This window comes from Hyperolius riggenbachi, chromosome 6 (genome assembly GCF_040937935.1).
Source record: "Hyperolius riggenbachi isolate aHypRig1 chromosome 6, aHypRig1.pri, whole genome shotgun sequence".
Classification (NCBI taxonomy): Eukaryota; Metazoa; Chordata; class Amphibia; order Anura; family Hyperoliidae; genus Hyperolius; species Hyperolius riggenbachi.
The window spans coordinates 115,418,788-115,436,872 of record NC_090651.1 but is presented as its reverse complement, the minus strand read 5'-3'; the positions used below and the strand labels follow the sequence as shown (position 1 = coordinate 115,436,872).

The 18,085-nt window shown below is 43.8% G+C and overlaps 1 protein-coding gene across 4 annotated transcripts in view; it reads left to right on the top strand.

Moving 5' to 3' along the window:
• The window catches only part of BRDT (bromodomain testis associated), a 193,605-nt gene that overhangs the window by 87,552 nt on the left and 87,968 nt on the right, over positions 1 to 18,085 (top strand). For all 4 annotated transcript variants that reach the window (XM_068239804.1, XM_068239805.1, XM_068239807.1 and 1 more), the window contains 4 exons: positions 4,294 to 4,478; positions 4,849 to 5,132; positions 8,147 to 8,263; positions 8,912 to 9,040. In XM_068239804.1, the coding sequence (XP_068095905.1) occupies positions 4,294 to 4,478; positions 4,849 to 5,132; positions 8,147 to 8,263; positions 8,912 to 9,040 (715 nt within the window). The remainder of the gene's footprint in view (positions 1 to 4,293; positions 4,479 to 4,848; positions 5,133 to 8,146; positions 8,264 to 8,911; positions 9,041 to 18,085) is intronic.

The window sequence follows — 18,085 nt, the reverse complement described above, 5'->3', positions numbered from 1 at the left end:
TCTATATATTGTTTTTTTCAGGACAAATTGGGCTTTTAGCATGTGATTATTTTGTTTAGCAATTATCTTATTTTCTATGCATTTTAAAGGGAAAATAAGGTAAAAAATAGAAAAAAAACACTTTCTCCATTTACATTCAGTATAGCTTTACAATAAACCGTGCTAACTAGAAGTTAAACCCACAAATATTATTTGCTTATCCATGGGCCTCAACCCTAAAACTGTCTAAACTGTATTCTACTACTTATCACGGTTAAAATGTTAGCAAATATGTCTCTTGTAGTTTTCTTACACCTTTCCCAAGATTGATCATAATTTTGAAAATGAATTTTTATGTTTTGATTGTTTGTCCCTACCTATTTTTTATGTGATGGGGGTCCATGCTGTAAGACACACCAAAATGTATTTTACAACTCGTCATGGTTAAAACGATACCACATGTGCCACATTTAGTAACAAACTGGTGGTGCATTGGCCACAAATACAATGGATGTATATACCGTATATACTCGCATATTGTAACAATCGGCGTCAGCACACAGAGAGAATCTGATTATTGGTGATCTGCAGAATCACCAATAATACAATTATAACTAACCTCTGGATACCTGATAAAGTGTGTTTGGTGCAACAGTATATGAGCCTGGACCACCTGAGGAGCAGGTGACCCTAGACCGTATAACGAGTATCTTTTTTTTTTTTTTTTTTTTTTTCTTTTTTCATTGACCAAAAGGTTTATTGAATATAAAAAGAAAGTAGTACAGAGTATACAAATTGAATATGTAAAGAATACAATAGATAAGGATACATTACCAGATTTGTAGTACAGAACCGTAGAGTACAATAGACATCATACAGCTTATCATAGAGCATAACTAATATATAACATATCCACGAGAGTTTATTTATGAGTTCCAAGGCTTGGGTAAAAACCAAGGAGAGCAATTGTGAAAGTAGAGAGGACAGAGCATACATCAGTTGGAGAGAAGAGAGGACCAATGGGGAGGGGGGAGAGGGGAAGGGGGGGATATTGGATAAGGGGGGGTAGAGGTCATATATAGAAGGGGAGGAGAGAAGAGACAGGCCAGTTGACAACTTGTACATTACAATAGAGCAACTTAAATAGTTTTGTCCAGCCACCTGTCCCATATTTTATTGAATTTAGTTGGGCATCCCCTGTGCTGGTATACCAGTCTCTTGAGAGGAAGCAATTTTTTTTACTTTAGTTTTCCATTCCGCAAAGGTGGGACAAACAGGGGACAGCCATCTAAAGGCAATGCATAGTTTGAGCGCAAACAGGGTTTCAAGTAAAAAGTACTTGTCAAATTTATTCATATCTTCGTCATATATGTTTAAAATACAACATTTAACGTCTAGAGTGGCTGGAGATCCCATGGTGTCATGAATAAAGTCTACCATTTGCTTCCACAGGATGGCAATTGGGGGGCAGAACCATAGCAAATGTAGAAAAGTGGGGTTAGGCAGAGTACATTTAGGGCAGATGTTAGGGGTATTGGTGGAGTACTTGGAAATCTGTTTGGGGATAAGGTAGCTTTGGTGAATTATATATAGTTGGGTCAGGCGGTCTTTGATGCAAGGGGATACTAGGCGGGTGGCAGGTAAACAATCCTCCCATTCCTCATCCTCTATCTGTATATCACATTGCAGCCATTTGTCTCTAGATTTCTCCACAACTGCAGCAGCAGCGTGTTCGTTTAGTACGTTGTATAGAGTCCCAATGTGATGAGGTATTGGGCCTTCTTTGAGAAATTCCATGAGAGTTGAGTTCTCGAGTGGTGGGAGACCATTAGGGAATTGCGAGTGTAGTGCATGTTGTAGTTGTACGTACATGAATTGAAATTGTGGGGATAATAAGTAACGAGCTTGTAGGTCAGCGTATGTGTGCAAGGTTGAGTTTGTAATTATCTGACCCATATAATGTATGCCGACATCTGCCCAGCAAAAGGTGTGGCTAAGTTTAAGTAGCTCAGGGAGATTGGGATTTTACCATAGCGGTGTGTAGTATTCCCATATAGAAATAGACATTAGTCTGTTGGCCGTTCGCCATACTTTAGAGGCCTGTACTAGAATGATATTAGTTTGGGAGTGAATAGTAAGAGTGTTTTTAAGGAGTGCGAATGGGAGATTCATATTGCACTCGGTAGCAGAGAATCCCAATAGGTCTGGGGGTTGCAGGGAGTTTGTTACAAACCAGTGCGCTAGGTGTTCTAGTTGGGAGGCAATGTAGTATAGGAGAGGGGACGGCAGGGCCACCCCGCCCAATGATGTGTGACATTGTAGTATTGCATGTCTGAGTTTGGACCTGGACCTGTTCCACACTATTGATAATATTAGGGATCTGATATTGTTAAAAAAACAGTACTGGAATATATACAGGTGAATTATGGAGAATATTAAGGATTTTGGGCATAAGGACCATTTTGATTAAATTTATCCGACCCATAACTGAGAGGGGCAATTTTGTCCAGGAGATCAGTTTATTTTGGGGTATAACGAGTATCTTAGTTAGGGTTGGAGATAACCAGAGAGCCAGTGATTCCCTGAACTTCTGGGAGTCAGACTCTACTGCCGTCAAAGGACTCCTATGAGATAGAGTCCCTGACTGGATTGCAGAGAGGTCCCTCTGAGGGACAGGGAGTCCCTGCAGCTACTGGACACCCCACCGGGGGGGGGGGTGTCACAGGTAGAAGGGTCGGCCAGGCCGGGTCGGCAACACACGGGCAGATAAGGTAAAGAGACAGAAGGCTGATTCGGTAACCAGGGACAGGCAGGGTTGGCAACAGGTAATCAGAAATGCAAAGGTACCGAATCAGAGAGCAGGAGAAGGGTCAAGAGAGCAATAGGTCATAACAGATATCAAGCAGAGGCCTAGTCTAGACTGTGAGGTCTGTGGTCTCAACACTCAGGAACTGGTCTAAAGAATAACACAGCAATGACACAGTATCCCTAATCTTGCGTGTGAGGTCCGTGGTCTCAACACCCTGGAACTGGTCTAAAGTATAACACCGTAATAACACAGTAATCTGGCTAAGTGTGAATTCCCAGGTCCACCTGGTTCAAACACACTGAGGATCTGACTATAGTCTGAGTGCTAACACATAAGCATTTGCAACGGCAGACAACCAGCAACTGACAGGCAAGAAGTATATATAGCAGAGCGTTCCTTAGCACCACCCAGTCCCATTCAGCCAATCACCTACTGCGCTGGGATCAGGGGATCAGCTGATCGTCCTGATCAGCTGATCCCTCTCCTATTGGCATAAAGGGCCTGCCTGTTCGCGCGCGCGTAGCTTTCCATCTGTGTGCATTACTAGGCTCAGACAAACCAGATGCATGCTGCTGCGGAGAAACCGTCGGTCTGAACGCGGAACCAGCCGCCTCGCTGTCAGACCGCGCGGCGGTGTCTCCGCGATCCATTACACATATAAGCTGACCCCACAACTTTTACCTAAAAAAACGGGGAAAATGATTGACCCCCATATAAGCCGGGGGTAGGAAATGCTGGATTGGTGCAGGCCGCGTAATCCCCCCCCCCCCCCCCAGTGTGTCCCAGTATAGCTAGTATAGTGCCCAGTATGGGTAGGTAGTGCCTCAGTATAGCTAGTATAGTGCCCAGTATAGCTAGTATAGTGCCCAGTATAGCTAGTATAGTGCCCAGTCTGGGTAGGTAGTGCCCAGTATAGCTAGTATAGTGCCCCAGTATTGGTAGGTAGTGCCCCAGTAGAGCCAGTATAGTGCCCAGTATAGCCAGTATAGTGCCCAGTATAGCCAGTATAGTGCCCATTATAGCGATCGCCCGCCCGCTCCCTCCGTGGCCGCCGCTGCTATTACCTGTTAAGCCGGCGGCCGCTTCCTCTAATCCGGGTGCCCCTCTCGCTCTGCTCTCCATCATGCGTATTAAGTGTATCACAGCAGCGCGCCGGCGCGCTGCTGTGATACACTTAATACGCATGAGGGAGAGCCAGAGCGAGAGGGGCACCCGGATTAGAGGAAGCAGCCGCCGGCTGAACAGGTAATAGCGGCGGCCGCGGAGGGAGCGGGCGGGTGGGGGGCGCCACGGACCACCACCCACTACCCAAGACTCGCATACAAGCCGACCTGCCCCCAACTTTTGGCCCCCTTTTTGGGGGTCAAAAATTCAGCTTGTATGCGAGTATATACGGTATACGTCCTTTGTCATGAAGTGGTTATATTACCCTCTGCTGTCCGGTTATAGTGTCTGCAGCCACTCCTTTAATGTAATTATTTTCCTTTTTTTTCTCTATTCATAAGCTGAGATTAGTACAAGAACAACTTAAAACGCTAACTAAAGGTTCTATACCCAAGAAGAAATTGGCTAAAGAGAAGAAAAAGGACAAGAAGAAGAAGAAGAAAAATCGAGCAAAGATAAATCTTGTGAAATTAAAAAAGAAAAAGAGGAAACTGAAAGAACTTAAGAAGAAGAAAAAGTCTATAACGTAAGGCATTTTGTCCAATCCAACATTGCTGTTATTATTGTCTTCTTATAAATTGGGGGGAGGGGACTTCATGTTAATGCAACTCAATTGTTACCAGCATTCTGCTGTTACGTGACAAGCGGTGCAAAAAGAGAAGAAGTTAACCTGCAGATGCAAGCTAAATTCCACTGAAAGCATGCCTTGTGTGGCAGATAAACGCAAACCGCTTTTACTTTTTGGATGAGCCTCATAATTACAGGAGTGTACTCCACAAGAAAGCCAAAGTACCACTGTTGCAATTACCCGATGAAAAGATCTGTTGCACTTGATAGAAAAAATGTACACCATACAATGCCTGTTGTTTAACTTTTGATTGTGTTTCTGTTTCAAGTGATACCAAAACCAAGAAAAAGAAGTTGGCTGTATCAGACGATGAAGATAACAGTAAGCCTATGACTTACGATGAAAAGAGGCAGCTAAGCTTGGACATCAATAAACTCCCAGGGGAGAAATTGTCCCGCATTGTACACATCATCCAGACTAGAGAGCCATCCCTGAGGGACTCAAATCCACAGGAAATCGAAATAGATTTTGAAACCCTGAAATCCTCAACTTTGCGACACTTGGAAAAATATGTCCAGTCTAGCCTGAGAAAGAAACCTAAAAAATCATCTGGTATGTATAGAGGAGACGGCTCTTCAGGGGTGTAGAGACAAAGTTGGATTCCTGCCGGTTTTAAAGGGACTCCGAGCAATGCAGAAACTATGGAAAGATGCATATCATTTTAAAGCTCTCTTTCTCCTCTTTCCAATGATATATAAACTGCCGCCCTACACCTTTTAGTTTTCACTATTTTCGCGATTGAAATTGCCACGGTCGCGATTTCGATCACGAAAATAGAGAAAACTAAAAGGCGTAGGGCGACAATTTCGGGGTCGCCAGAAAGCTTTAAAATGATATCCATCTTTCCATAGTTACATTGTATTACACAGGGCGACTTTTTCCTAAAGTCAGCAGCTCCATTCTGCTGAATGCAGCTGCTGACTTTGAGAAAAAGTCGCCCTGTGTAATACAATGTAACTATGGAAAGATGGACATCATTTTAAAGCTCTCTTTCTCCTCTTTCTGACGACACCTAAATCGTCGCCCTGCGCCTTTTTAGTTTTCTCTATTTTTGTGATCGAAATCACGGCCGCAGCAATTTCAATCGCGAAAATAGCGAAAATTTAAAGGCGTAGGGCGGCGGTTTATATATCATTGGAAAGAGGAGAAAGAGAGCTTTAAAATGATGTGCATTTTTCCATAGTTTCTGCACTGCTCGGAGTCCCTTTAAGGTTATGTTATGTAATTTTATATGCTCTTACATGTGGTGTTAAGCCCACATATTGTATTTAGTGTTTTCACAATAGGTCAACTAACCATTGAAAGTGGTAGGCTGATAATTTTCACTTTACCTTTAAAGTGTATTAGAGATTATGTGACATGATGAAATAGACGTGCTTTTTTTCCCTGCCTGAAAACGAATAAGCTATGGAACTGACAGGTTTTTCTCCAGTCTGGACCCAGTCAGCTCACTGATAACAAATTACAGCTATAAAACACTTTCCTAAGCAGATACCTGGGCTTCTGACTGTGAGAGGAAATAGTTAAAAGGTCAATAGTTCATGTATTTTCACTCTGGGAATCTTGAGACACTGCAATTGAGCAGAGACTATAAAACATTTAAATATGCTTTGTAAATGTTTATACATAAAATACATCCTTGAGATATCTAAAAAAGACTTTTAGGAGTAGGAAGACAGATCCAGTTGTTTATCTCATTAGTTTATTTTCATCTCTGGTTCACTTTAACTAAAAATCTACAGCAGCCATAATTATGTTCTGTTTTGTAATGCTATGGGGACATTTTACTAAGATTCTTCTGGGATGAAGCATGTAAGTCATCCAGCAAACTTTTCCTGCAATTTTTTTTTTCTTCGAATAAATCCATTGTCCTAAGGAGTAATTGTGAGTTTGACAGGAAAACTATCTATCAATATAAGGTGATTACAAATTGCTGTATTAGTCAATTGCTTTGATGCTTCTCTCCTGTCAGTGGTCTATCCTGGGGGCTCCTCCTGCAATATTTACTGCTTCTTGACTTCCTGACTGTTGTTTGGTGTTTTGGTGTTTCAGCTGTTTAATACCAGAACACTCTGTGCCAATTCCGACACCTCACCTCATGAAAAATAGTTTGGTGTTTAGGCTGCCAGTGTCAAAGTAAAGCTCCAGACCACAAGTGCAAATGACTCCACTCTGAAATGAACTACCGAAACTCCAAGTTCTTTCTGTTTACTCATGCATGCTTCTACAATAACAGTTAAACTAATTCCCCAATCGTTGTATTCTGATATGGCCTCCAGGAGGTTTTACATGCTAGAACAGACAATTTAAAAAGCAGGCTAGTTCTTCTTGTGCAATCCACTATTCTCAAGTTCATGAAGACCAGGGCCCATATGCAATTCACTTTTTCTCCCGAGTTTTCTCCTAGGAGATAGTTTCATACCATGTCATAAAATGCTTTTCAAAACCCCAGCAAGCAAAGTTTTCATTATCATTTCAATAGTACCTTTCCACCAACTTTTGGGTACTTATTTCTAAAATTCTGAAGAAGTTATTTTAAAGAGAAGATGAAACGTATCTCCTACGAGAAAACTCGGGTGGAAAAGTTAATTGCATTAGGGCAGCACGGTGGCATAGTGGTTAGCGCTCTCGCCTTGCAATGCTGAGTCCCCGGCTCAACTCCCAGCCAGGTCAGCTTCTGCAAGGAGTTTGTATGTTCTCCCCGTGTCTGTGTGGGTTTCCTTTGGGCACCCTGGTTTTCTCCCACATCCCAAAAACATACATATAAGTTGGGCGTCTTCCCCCTAAATAGGCCCTAGACTATGATACATACACTACATGATACATACATAGGCATATAACTATGGTAGGGACTAGATTGTGACCCCCTCTGAGGGACAGTTAGTGACAAGACAATATACTCTGTACAGCGCTGCGTAATATGTCGGCGCTATATAAATACTGTAATAAATAAATATGGGCTCATGACCCTTATTTAATTCACTATTTCTCCTAGGTTTTCTAATAGGCGATCGTTTTTCATCTTCCATTTAAAATAACTTTTTAAGCCTCTGCAATTGAAAAAGTACCACAAATCGCTAAATGGGTATTGCCAAAATTGTTCTGAGTAATTTCCAGCTTACTGGTGGTTTGAAGGATGTTTTACTGATAGTGTGAAAATATCATGTAGGAGAAAATTTTGGAGGAAAAGGTAATTGAATAACGGCCCTTGGCAATTAACTTTTTCTCCTAGGAGTTTTTCATCTGTGATATAAAATAACTTTTTAGGACTTTGCAATGGAACAACTACCAAAAAGTAGGTGAAAAATACAATCAAAATTATTTTTAATATTTTTGTTTGCTGGTGGTTTAAATGTCACTTTATTGATCATTTAGAAACCATCACCTAGGGGAAAACTCGGGAGAAAAAGTGAATTGCATATGGGCCCTTGTGTGCTAGAACAAGTCTACCAGGTGCAAATCATTCCTGTGTGATGGTAATGCCATGTACAGTATTGTATTTTGTAAGACATGGTACAATGGCTGCAAAACCATTCCTACTCATGACTGTTTTTTTTTATATCCAGCTGAAAAGCCTGTAAAATCAAAGGAAGAACTGAACAAGGAAAAGAAACAAGAACTTGAGAAGAGACTGGAGAATGTTAGCGGACAGCTAAACTCTGCCAAAAAAGCGAAGCTTGCAGGTTTGTGACTGAAAGCTAAGAGCCCTCTCCTAGGCAGTCTGCTGTGCTGGTTTTTAACACAGAGGACAACAGATTTGCATCTAACTTCAGAGATTGTCAATATTCTGCTTACCCTATGTCTATTGCCTTTCTGTCAGTCATGTTAAAGTACCGCTGGAAACATTTTTTCCTGGAAACATTAGTTACCATTCATGAAAATGGTTTTCAATATTTTTTATTGGAATTTCAAATTTTTATCAAATATGCCATTGACATATCATGTATAAAAACAGAGATACACTTTATACATAACATTCTTTGTTTAAACAAATAATATAAAATAACCTGTACAAAAGATTATGTAAATAATAAAAAAAATAATCTGAATATAAATTACAGTCAAAAAAATTATAATTAAACTAAATTAGTTTTTTTTTTTTTCTTCTCCATAGCAGTGCATTGTTAAAAAGATTTAAGTGTGGAAGGTGCCATAGGTAAACATGAGCATTACTTTGAAAATCCGTTGTCCTTTCAGTTATAACTGAGAGCAACTGATTACGTGTAAACAGGGCCTTACTGTATGTGATTAAAAGATACATGTGAAAATAGTTTGGTTAGCTCATTAGAAATAATCTACTAACACTCATTTCTTTGTATCGGGTCACACAGATGAAGCCGCTGCAGTTCCCCAGGTGATTGGAGGACCAAGCCGATTAAGTGAAAGTAGCAGCAGCTCCTCCTCCTCTTCGGACAGCAGCAGTGACACCAGCTCTTCAGATAGCAGTGACTCGGACTCAGGTTAGCTGACATCCTGGCTTTACCTAGGTGGCAGCATTATCCTGGCATTAGAAAGCTTTTCATGCCAGTTAGCAGTTGGTGAATCCATACTTTTTTTTTTTTTTCTTTTTTAATTTTTTAAGTTATTATTTTGAAGATGGAGTCTTTGCTTTCCAAACTTGCTACATTTAAAATAAAACCATTGGGGAGTATGAGCAGTCTGGTGTTCTGTTAGAAATGGTATTTATAAAAATCCAAAGCTAAATATTATTTTTGGTCCTTGCGGTTCTGTAGTCCCATTCATGAAAAGTAACTCGAGGTTTAAAGACCCTTAGAAGTAAATGCACCAGCAAGCAGGTCTTGCCATGGAACACCTATAGAGTGCAGCTGTTTTTCATTCAGTTTCGGGTACCTAGTAACCATTAACGTGGTTTTGGTAATGTATCTCACGTGCTTCGGATACAGTGCATTGCTTTGCTGCAGTACAACTGCCTTTGTAGTGTGTAGGAAAATAGGGCGTTTCAGTTGGCTGCTAGTGTGACATGGTTGGTAGTCTCCAATGAATAACTTGGACAGTCAACAACAGTGGTAGAGAGTTGCTAGCGTTATGATACTGTTACTGCCGTCTGTACGTGACCTGGCCCAACCAGCATAATTCTGCAACATTGAAATCACCTCAGTGTTCCCTAAAGGTGGCCACACATCTTTAGATTTGGCGGCCGATCGACCATCTGATTTGATAATTATCGAATTTGATGAAAATTGGTGCTGCCAAAAGCATGCCCATGGACTGTGCAACCAATTCTGGTACGAAACTGGTCACATGTGTCGATCAGACATGCTGGAAAATCTCAGGCTGATACTGTATGCTTGACGCGGAAGTAACAACGTGCGATAATCAGGAATAAAAAGTGCAACAGAAACCCCTGCCTGTCCCCCCCCTTAATGTACAGGTACCCCCTCTGTGCCCCTGCTGCCTTCAGCCAATGTGTTTAGACTCTTGTTCTACATTTGTGCCCCCGTGGTTGCTGGCGCATTGCATTGTCTGTGATGTTGTATCCTGCGTGAAGTATCTAGCAACCACATGGGGCATGAACGCGGAAGAGGTGTTCAGGCACAGCGGCGGACACCATGTAAAGCTTGGGTTCATGTTCATTGAGGGGATAACATCCGGGGGCTGCATCGTGAGGCCAATTGCCAAAAGATTTCATACTGAAATTGATCGTGAATCTGCCTGTGGTTTATGGCGGCCAACAGATCTCTCTCCAATCAGATTGGATCAGAGAGAGATCTGTCTATTGGTCGATCGGCCACCAAAATCACTAGATGTATGAGCACCTTTAGTGTTAGCCTGTCTTCTGTTTTGTACAATTATGTAACTGTTGTACACCTGTAATGCTGGGAATACATGGTACGTTTTAGTACCGTGTATCGAGCCGCTGGATCGATTCCCGATAGTCCCCGCGGGTGGCTTCTTATCTTCTGCTCGTTTTTTCCTATTGTCCTGCTCGCCGGTATCGAGCGGGGAATCGATTCGGCGGGGTATCGGACACGTCGGAAATTATCAATCGAGCCATCAGCGGCTCGATTCACGGTACTAAAACGGTACGTGTATTCCCAGCATTAGAAATGCCTTGTTAATGTGAGCTGCTAAGAAGAGCTTTTGATCTCTCACCAGTTCCCACTTTAATTACTTGACCTGCGGCCAAACATTATTCGAACTGCAGCTGTACTTTAACCTTTTAATATGGAAGTGGGGTGAATGCTCACCCACTGTCGCTAATCGAAGCCATGTCTGTGAGTAGAAAATACTGCCATTCCAATGGATCGTTACTAGTAAAAAGTGTAACTGCAAATGTTGGGAGATTAGGAAGTGTTCTCCTAGCCATTCCTCTTAATAAAGATTGTAATGGTAAGTAACCAGTAGTTGTGTTTTTGTTTTGAAGTCTTGGTGCTGTACATGTTTAGGACTGATATATGAGCATCAAATATTAACCCCAATGTATTCAGTTTGCTTTACTAATACAAATCTCTGAACAAAACTGCACCACATCTGCTGATAGGAATATATTTTATAGCCATGTGTAACTGAACAAAATAATGTGAAATAGGGCTGAAGTAATTACTTTGTCTAGCACAATAAAGGGCTGCAGAGAAAAATGTGTGCAACAGTGACAGTGTAAAGATGCAGAGTAAATAATGATGAATATCTTCTACAACGTGAAAAGCACCAAGGTGAAATCAGGTTACAGAAAATGGGGAGTGAGTAAAGAGGGCTCCACCGGCTGCTATATATCAACCAGTCCTTTATCTGGGGATAGACAGCCATGCCTAATGAGAAGCGTCAACTAACCTTCTAAATGTATAGAAATGGTTGCAGGTAAGTTAGACTCCTGTGTGAAAACCATGAGAAAAAAAAGTGATTTAATTGGGGTCCTGGTTGTGAATAGCCTGGTTTTGCGGAATGGCAGTTTTGATGGGGCATAATAATAGACCCTGCAAGGGACGCAGCTGTGGGGGGACCAAGAAGCCACAGAGGCCTCGTGGGGGAGAAGTTTCTATTCCCTGTCCTGATAGACTGACAACTAAGGGCACAGCGAGAAAAAAAGCTTTCTGCTCTCTGCGCAGTTGTTCTAATAACCACATCTGCTCAGCCACTGATGAGGAATCCTACAAGGTTTTGTAGACAAAGATTTGAAGACAGTTCCTATTCCGTGTTCAGCAGGGTCTTGTGTACAATGCCCAGCCCCCAACCTCTCTACCCTCCTCAAGTGCTCTGTACTGTAGTGATGCTGGAGAAGTCTGCAGAGCCAGTTTTGCTCCATCAGAGATGGGACAGAGTGAGGGCTGGTGCTTTGAAAAGCGCTTGGCTAATATATTTGAAATGGATAGATCACACCAGAGCGATGTAATTTTCACGCAAACGTAGGTCCTGCAGCATTTCTGAGCTTTTTCTGAGGCGATTCAGTCTCAATGTTAAGTATAGGAAAGTGGAAAATCACTCTGAAAAGTGCTAAACCAGAGCGATTTTCCAAGCGTTTTTGTTACAGAAGCTGTTCAGTTACAGCTCTACTGTAACAAAAAATAAAAACCGCTACTCCAAAATGCTCCAAAAATCGCTAGGCATGATTAGAAAATCGCTAGGAACATGCCTAGAATCGCTCTGAAAAATCACTTCAAAAGGAGCTGAGCGTTGTGATTACGTTAATGCTTTTTGGTGTGCACTGGCCCTGTGTGTACAAAGTTGAGGCTGGGAGCACACTCGTCTCTTAGTTTTCTGTGTGCGTTCTCTGCACACCATGTTTGTCTGTATGTGTGAATTATCACAGAAGCTAATGTAATTGATAGAGGAACTGCGTGCAGTGCTTCACTGCTGTCTGTTTTTCTGTTTTTATCTGAATGGGGAATACACATTCGGCTTCTTGCACACTGCAAGTGATTCCGATTCAGATTCCGCTTTTTAATCAGTTTTTACATCCGATTGAGATTCCGATTTGCAGTTTGCTCCCTGCACACTGCAAATCGGAATCTGAATCAGATGTAAAAACTGATTAAAAAGCGGAATCTGAGTCGGAATCACTTGCAGTGTGCAAGAGGCCTTCAAGTGTGCAGTAGCCAGCTGAATAACACTGGCTCTCAGTTTACCTGTGCAGAAAGCGGGGGATTGGGGTGGGTGGGGGTTGGTGCCCCATCCAAAGTTTTGCGGGGGGGGGGGCAAGTGATTTCTAGTTATGCCCCTGATTGGTGTGCAAATCATAAAGCTGACTGAAACATTAATTTGTCAGGTAAAATAAATCATATGTATTGGATTTCTTTCAAGTCATGTATTTAGTAGTTTACCTGGATTTCTGCTGCTACAGCTTGATGACCATGAATGCATAAAGCAACACAATTATCAGAAATGTCCCTTCTGCTCCAATACATGCCACATTTTTTTAAAATAACTTCTAATAAAAACAATCCTGTTTCAAGGATAACTGAAGTGAGAGTGCTATGGAGGCTGCCATATTTATTTCCTTTTAAGCAATACCAGTTACCTGGCTATCCTGATGATCTATTTGGCTGCACTAGTGTCCGAATAACACCAGAAACAAGCATGCAGCTAATCTTGTCAGATCTGACAATGTCAGAAACACCTAATCTGCTGCATGCTTGTTCAGGGGCTATGGATGAAAGTATTAGAGGCAGAGGATCAGGACAGCCAGGCAACTGGTTTTGCTTAAAAGTAAATAAATATGGCAGCCTCCATATCCTTCTAGCTTCAGTTGTCCTTTAAATAATGTTCCTGAAATAGTTAGTGTGCTTACTTTTTCTGAACTCCTGGCACCTTCTCACATGACTGCTGACAAGTATACAATGGAATGAGGGGAGGTGGAAAGTCGCCCAGGAAGGATAAATACTTTAAAATCTTTTAAAGGAAACATTAAGTGGTGGCTTACCTCAAAGATGAGGCAATGTGTTTTGTGAATGTACACAACTAACTTTCAAGCCATGTGTCAGTGCCAGTATCCAGAATAGTCTAGCAATCAGCACCTCAATACTAGACCATTCCGGATACTTGGCCCGATAAAGAGTTGTGTGTACTCAAATGCGATGCCCATATGAAAATGATCTTTCTTTTTTACCGTATATTTGTGTTATCTTTTAGATAAGCCACCTCCTAAACTTTAAATTAACACCCCCCCCCCCCCCCCTTCTCCCTATTGTGTTCTATCTGACAGCCTGTATTTTTTGAGATAGCAGCCAATGTACAGTGGTGATTTTTGTTCCTGAGTAAAGGCTATATTGGTTGGTTAGCCTTTAGAGCAACCTTATCTTGTGAGTACCCACCTTTACTATTTGAAGTTTCTATTTAAAGGCTCATACACTCAACACAATGCACAATCAATTGCACAACATGACCAATCACACAACAAGTTGTTTACACAAGTAAGTACACACACGCCAACCAACTAAACAACCAACTCACTTAAATACTGCGCATGCAAGCGAAATGGATTAGGTTAGCAGTAGGGGGAATAGTAGCATTGGGCAGCTGCTCATCACTGGAACTAGGGGAGGTTAGTAATTATTACCCCAGCATTGCTTTCTGCTTCCAACCTCTGCATATGGAAGGGGGGAGGGGCAGGGAAAGAGAATAGGGATCCACTAAACTGGGAAATGCATATCGGACCCACTAGACAGCAGGGAAATATATAAGGGATCACTAGACAGTAGACACCATGGAATCATACAAGGGACCACTAAACACCTAGAGTTCCAAGCTCGGTACCACCTTATTGTGTGACCTGGATAACCTCAAATAAGGGATGGCCTGTTTGGGTGAAGTATGTTGAGGACTTCATGGGCCCTGAGCCACTATGGTAGCTATGAAGGCCTGACCGAAACCCTGAACAGGATGGCTGAAGTGAAGCGAAGACTCTACGGAGTTACTGGTCTCCAATCAAAGGCCTCCTTGGGTGGTGTATCAAGGATTACTAGCTAGATATCGTAACTAGTGGTCGACCAAAATCTAGCACCGCTACCTTGGAATTCCAAAGGCTAAATCCTGGTGCACACCTTCTTCAATTTTCATTGCCCAATTTTACCCCCTCCATGTAGTATGCGGTTCGAACAGATGTTGAATGATTACAAATATTGACATTATTATTATTATTATTATTATAATTGTTTAGTGGTTTCCTCCTGTCAGACTCAAAACGCTGCAGCCTCTAAGGGTGAGCTCAGTAGGCTACCTTCAGTGTTAGGGAGTCTTGCTCAAGGACTCCGTACTGAATATGTACTGGCTTACTGAAATTTTAATGCATGTTAAACTTCTTGGACATCTTGACTCCCCTACCCCCCCTTAGGTAGTTAGATGCTCCCATTAGCAGGTATTCAGCCCCCGTATATTAGTAGTCAGATGTGCCCAGTATTTTCGTGTTCCCGTTTAGAATGGCAAGCGGAGCGGCGTAAATTACAGGAGACTTGCTGGCTCCGTATAGAAGTAGTCAGATGTGCCCAGTATTTTCGTGTTCCCGTTTAGAATGGCAAGCAGAGCGGCGTAAATTACAGGAGACTGGCTGGCTCCTTTCATTCCATCGCTGACCTTTCCCCCTTCAAGAGAACCAGAGAGGAACGGGGGGGGGGGGGGGAAGGGAAGGATTTCATACATACCTGGGGCTTCTTCCAGCCCCATAAGCCTGAATCGCTCCCACGCCGCCGTCCTCAGCTTCCTGGATCCGCCGCTACCGGGCCCGGCACTTCCGGCGGATGCGGCCAATTGTCCGCATCACAGGGGCTCCCTCCATACACGTACGCATGTGGCTGCGTAGTAGGCAGCCACATGCGTATCTGCATGGGGAAAGCACCCTGTGATGCGGACAATTGGCCGCGTCCGCCGGCCGACTCGCCGATTTGCGGCAATGAGGGGACCCGGTGGCGGCGGATCCAGGCAGCGGAGGACGGCGTGGGAGCGATCCGTGCGTATGGGGCTGGAGGAAGCCCCAGGTATGTATGTGTCATCCTCTCTGGTTCCCTTTCAACACTGTCCTTTCATTGGCTACAGTGACATCATGTGATGCGGCAGTATGTGCCGGCACATAACACACACAGAGTGATGCCTCTGTAACCATGGAGAGGATGCTGGGGGTGCTGTTGAAAGGGGAGATGTTGATGATGGAACGAAGGAGTCTGTAAGTCTCCTGTCATTTACGCTGCTCCACTCGCCACTCTAAGCAGGGAGGGAGAGAGAGAAAGAGGCACTCTAGGTGAGTAGTGAGCCACCCGCCTCTAACAAATGGGCCGCCTAATAGTAAATCTGACCCTGTCAGAGGTAGTGCCCTAAACCCGTACACCAACTACGCAATCTGTTCATAGTATTCTGGATAAACTGTCATGCTACATAGAGGTGGTACAATTGGTCAGTGATTGGCCAATCAAAATTGGAGGAGTGTATCACTAAAGTGGAACAAAATCCATACAGATCTTTTGTTGACAACTTCTGGTTCAACTGGTAGACTAAAGCAAGTGGTAATCTGTTCGTTTAACCAGCTGAGCGGTCTGGACGAGCTCAGCTCGTCCAACACCGCCAGCGGCTGCCGCTCAGGCCCTGCTGGGCCGATTTTAATGAAATAAAAAGCAGCACACGCAGCCGGCACTTTGCCAGCCGCGTGTGCTGCCTGATCGCCGCCGCTCTGCGGCGATTCGCCGCGAGCAGCGGCGAAAGAGGGTCCCCCCAGCCGCCTGAGCCCAGCGTAGCCGGAACAAAAAGTTCCGGCCAGCGCTAAGGGCTGGATCGGAGGCGGCTGACGTCAGGACGTCGGCTGACGTCGATGACGTCACTCCGCTCGTCGCTATGGCGACGATATAAGCAAAACAAGGAAGGCCGCTCATTGCGGCCTTCCTTGTTTATTCTGGGCGCCGGAGGCGATCGGAAGATCGCCTCCGGAGCGCCCTCTAGTGGGCTTTCATGCAGCCAACTTTCAGTTGGCTGCATGAAATAGTTTTTTTTTTATTTAAAAAAAACCCTCCCGCAGCCACCCTGGCGATTTAATCAGAACGCCAGGGTGGTTAAATACTAAAAGAACATTTCTCCCTTTCTCCAAGACGGCCTGTAAGGAAAGATGACTAGCTCCTCAAACTATGGAAGCACATGCCAAAGAGAGGTTAAAAGCTCACACCCACTTCCTGACTTTTACCCCTACATTTCTCTACCCATCCTTTCTCTGTGATATCTTGGTGATGGATGGATTTTTTTTTTACTCCCTTGTCTTGCCTGTCTGGAGTGGATGTATGATAGGCCTGTCTAAACTCGAACACAGTGAATCCAGCGTAGGAGACTTGGGCGCACAGGGAGTAACTACGGCGCCATCAGAAGACGGAGCTGAAGTTACTTTTAAAACACAATAATTTGGTTTCCAGCAATTGCTGAAAGCTGAATTATTTCATCCCCCACCATCCATGACGGCCTGGAGGGGGAATAGTATTTAACACGGCCGGGACTTGTACAGAAGCAGAATCGGCCATATACCGGCTGTATCCTGCGCCTTAGTCTCCCGCGGCAACTCCTCTCGTATGCGTCTAAACTTGCTATTTTCCTAAATGTCTACCTGGCGTGGGAATGGGTAGTATTTTTGACCCCGGCAACAGCGGGGAATGTATAGTTTAACTATATATTTTGTGTACTTATGGATTACAGTCCTGGTAGGTGGGCTGCTTGTCCAAAGTTCCCAAGTTCAAAGGGAATTTTGTCAGCTTGGTCTCTTTACATGCCTTCAGAATATCAAAACTAAGAGATTTTGTTGCGATCCAGGATTCTGTTGACCTTGCCACTGAGAGCAGAACCTTCTAAGTGACCACGGGTCTTCACCCACGACCCCTTGAGGGGGAAGCAGGACCACAACCCCAGGAGGGGGTAGTGGAACTTCGCTGCCTAGTGCCCACCAGGTTGCGCTTAAGAAGGTCCAACAGTGACTCAGAGAACAGATGATACTGCGTTGTAGAGCGAGTAACCAGTGCGAGGTACAGAATCAGCAGGCAGAAGAGTAGTAAAACGGTCCAGGATCAGGGCAGGTGGAGTTCAGTCAGAAGCGGGTAACAAGCAAGGGTCGAGGCCGGCAGAGTTCAAGCAACACGGGTAACAAGCCAAGGAGTCAGGACAGGCGGAGTTCAATCGAAGTCAGGATAAGCCATGGTTCAATCAGTATTCAGACGAGCAGAGTAACAGGTACCACAAGCTGCACAAACAGACAGCACTGAACTGTCAAACAGATGGGGTTTAAATAGGGCCTTTGGCGCCAATTAATACGCATCGCGCATGCGTACAGCGGTACGTCTTACTACGCGCATGCGTAAAAACACCATTATATTGCGCATGCGTATTATTGTCTGCAATGTCCCTTGCATGCGTAGATGCGGCCAGAGATGCGTGTGCGTGAGAATACGTATGCGTCACGCCGTACGGCGTTACACCATGGTACAGGCAAATCAAATAGCCACCTTTTCTACGTGCGCGAGCAGAAGCCCGGACTGCAACAGGCCCGACAGAAGTTTGGTGTGTGACATTGCCCCCCCCCCCCCCCCCCC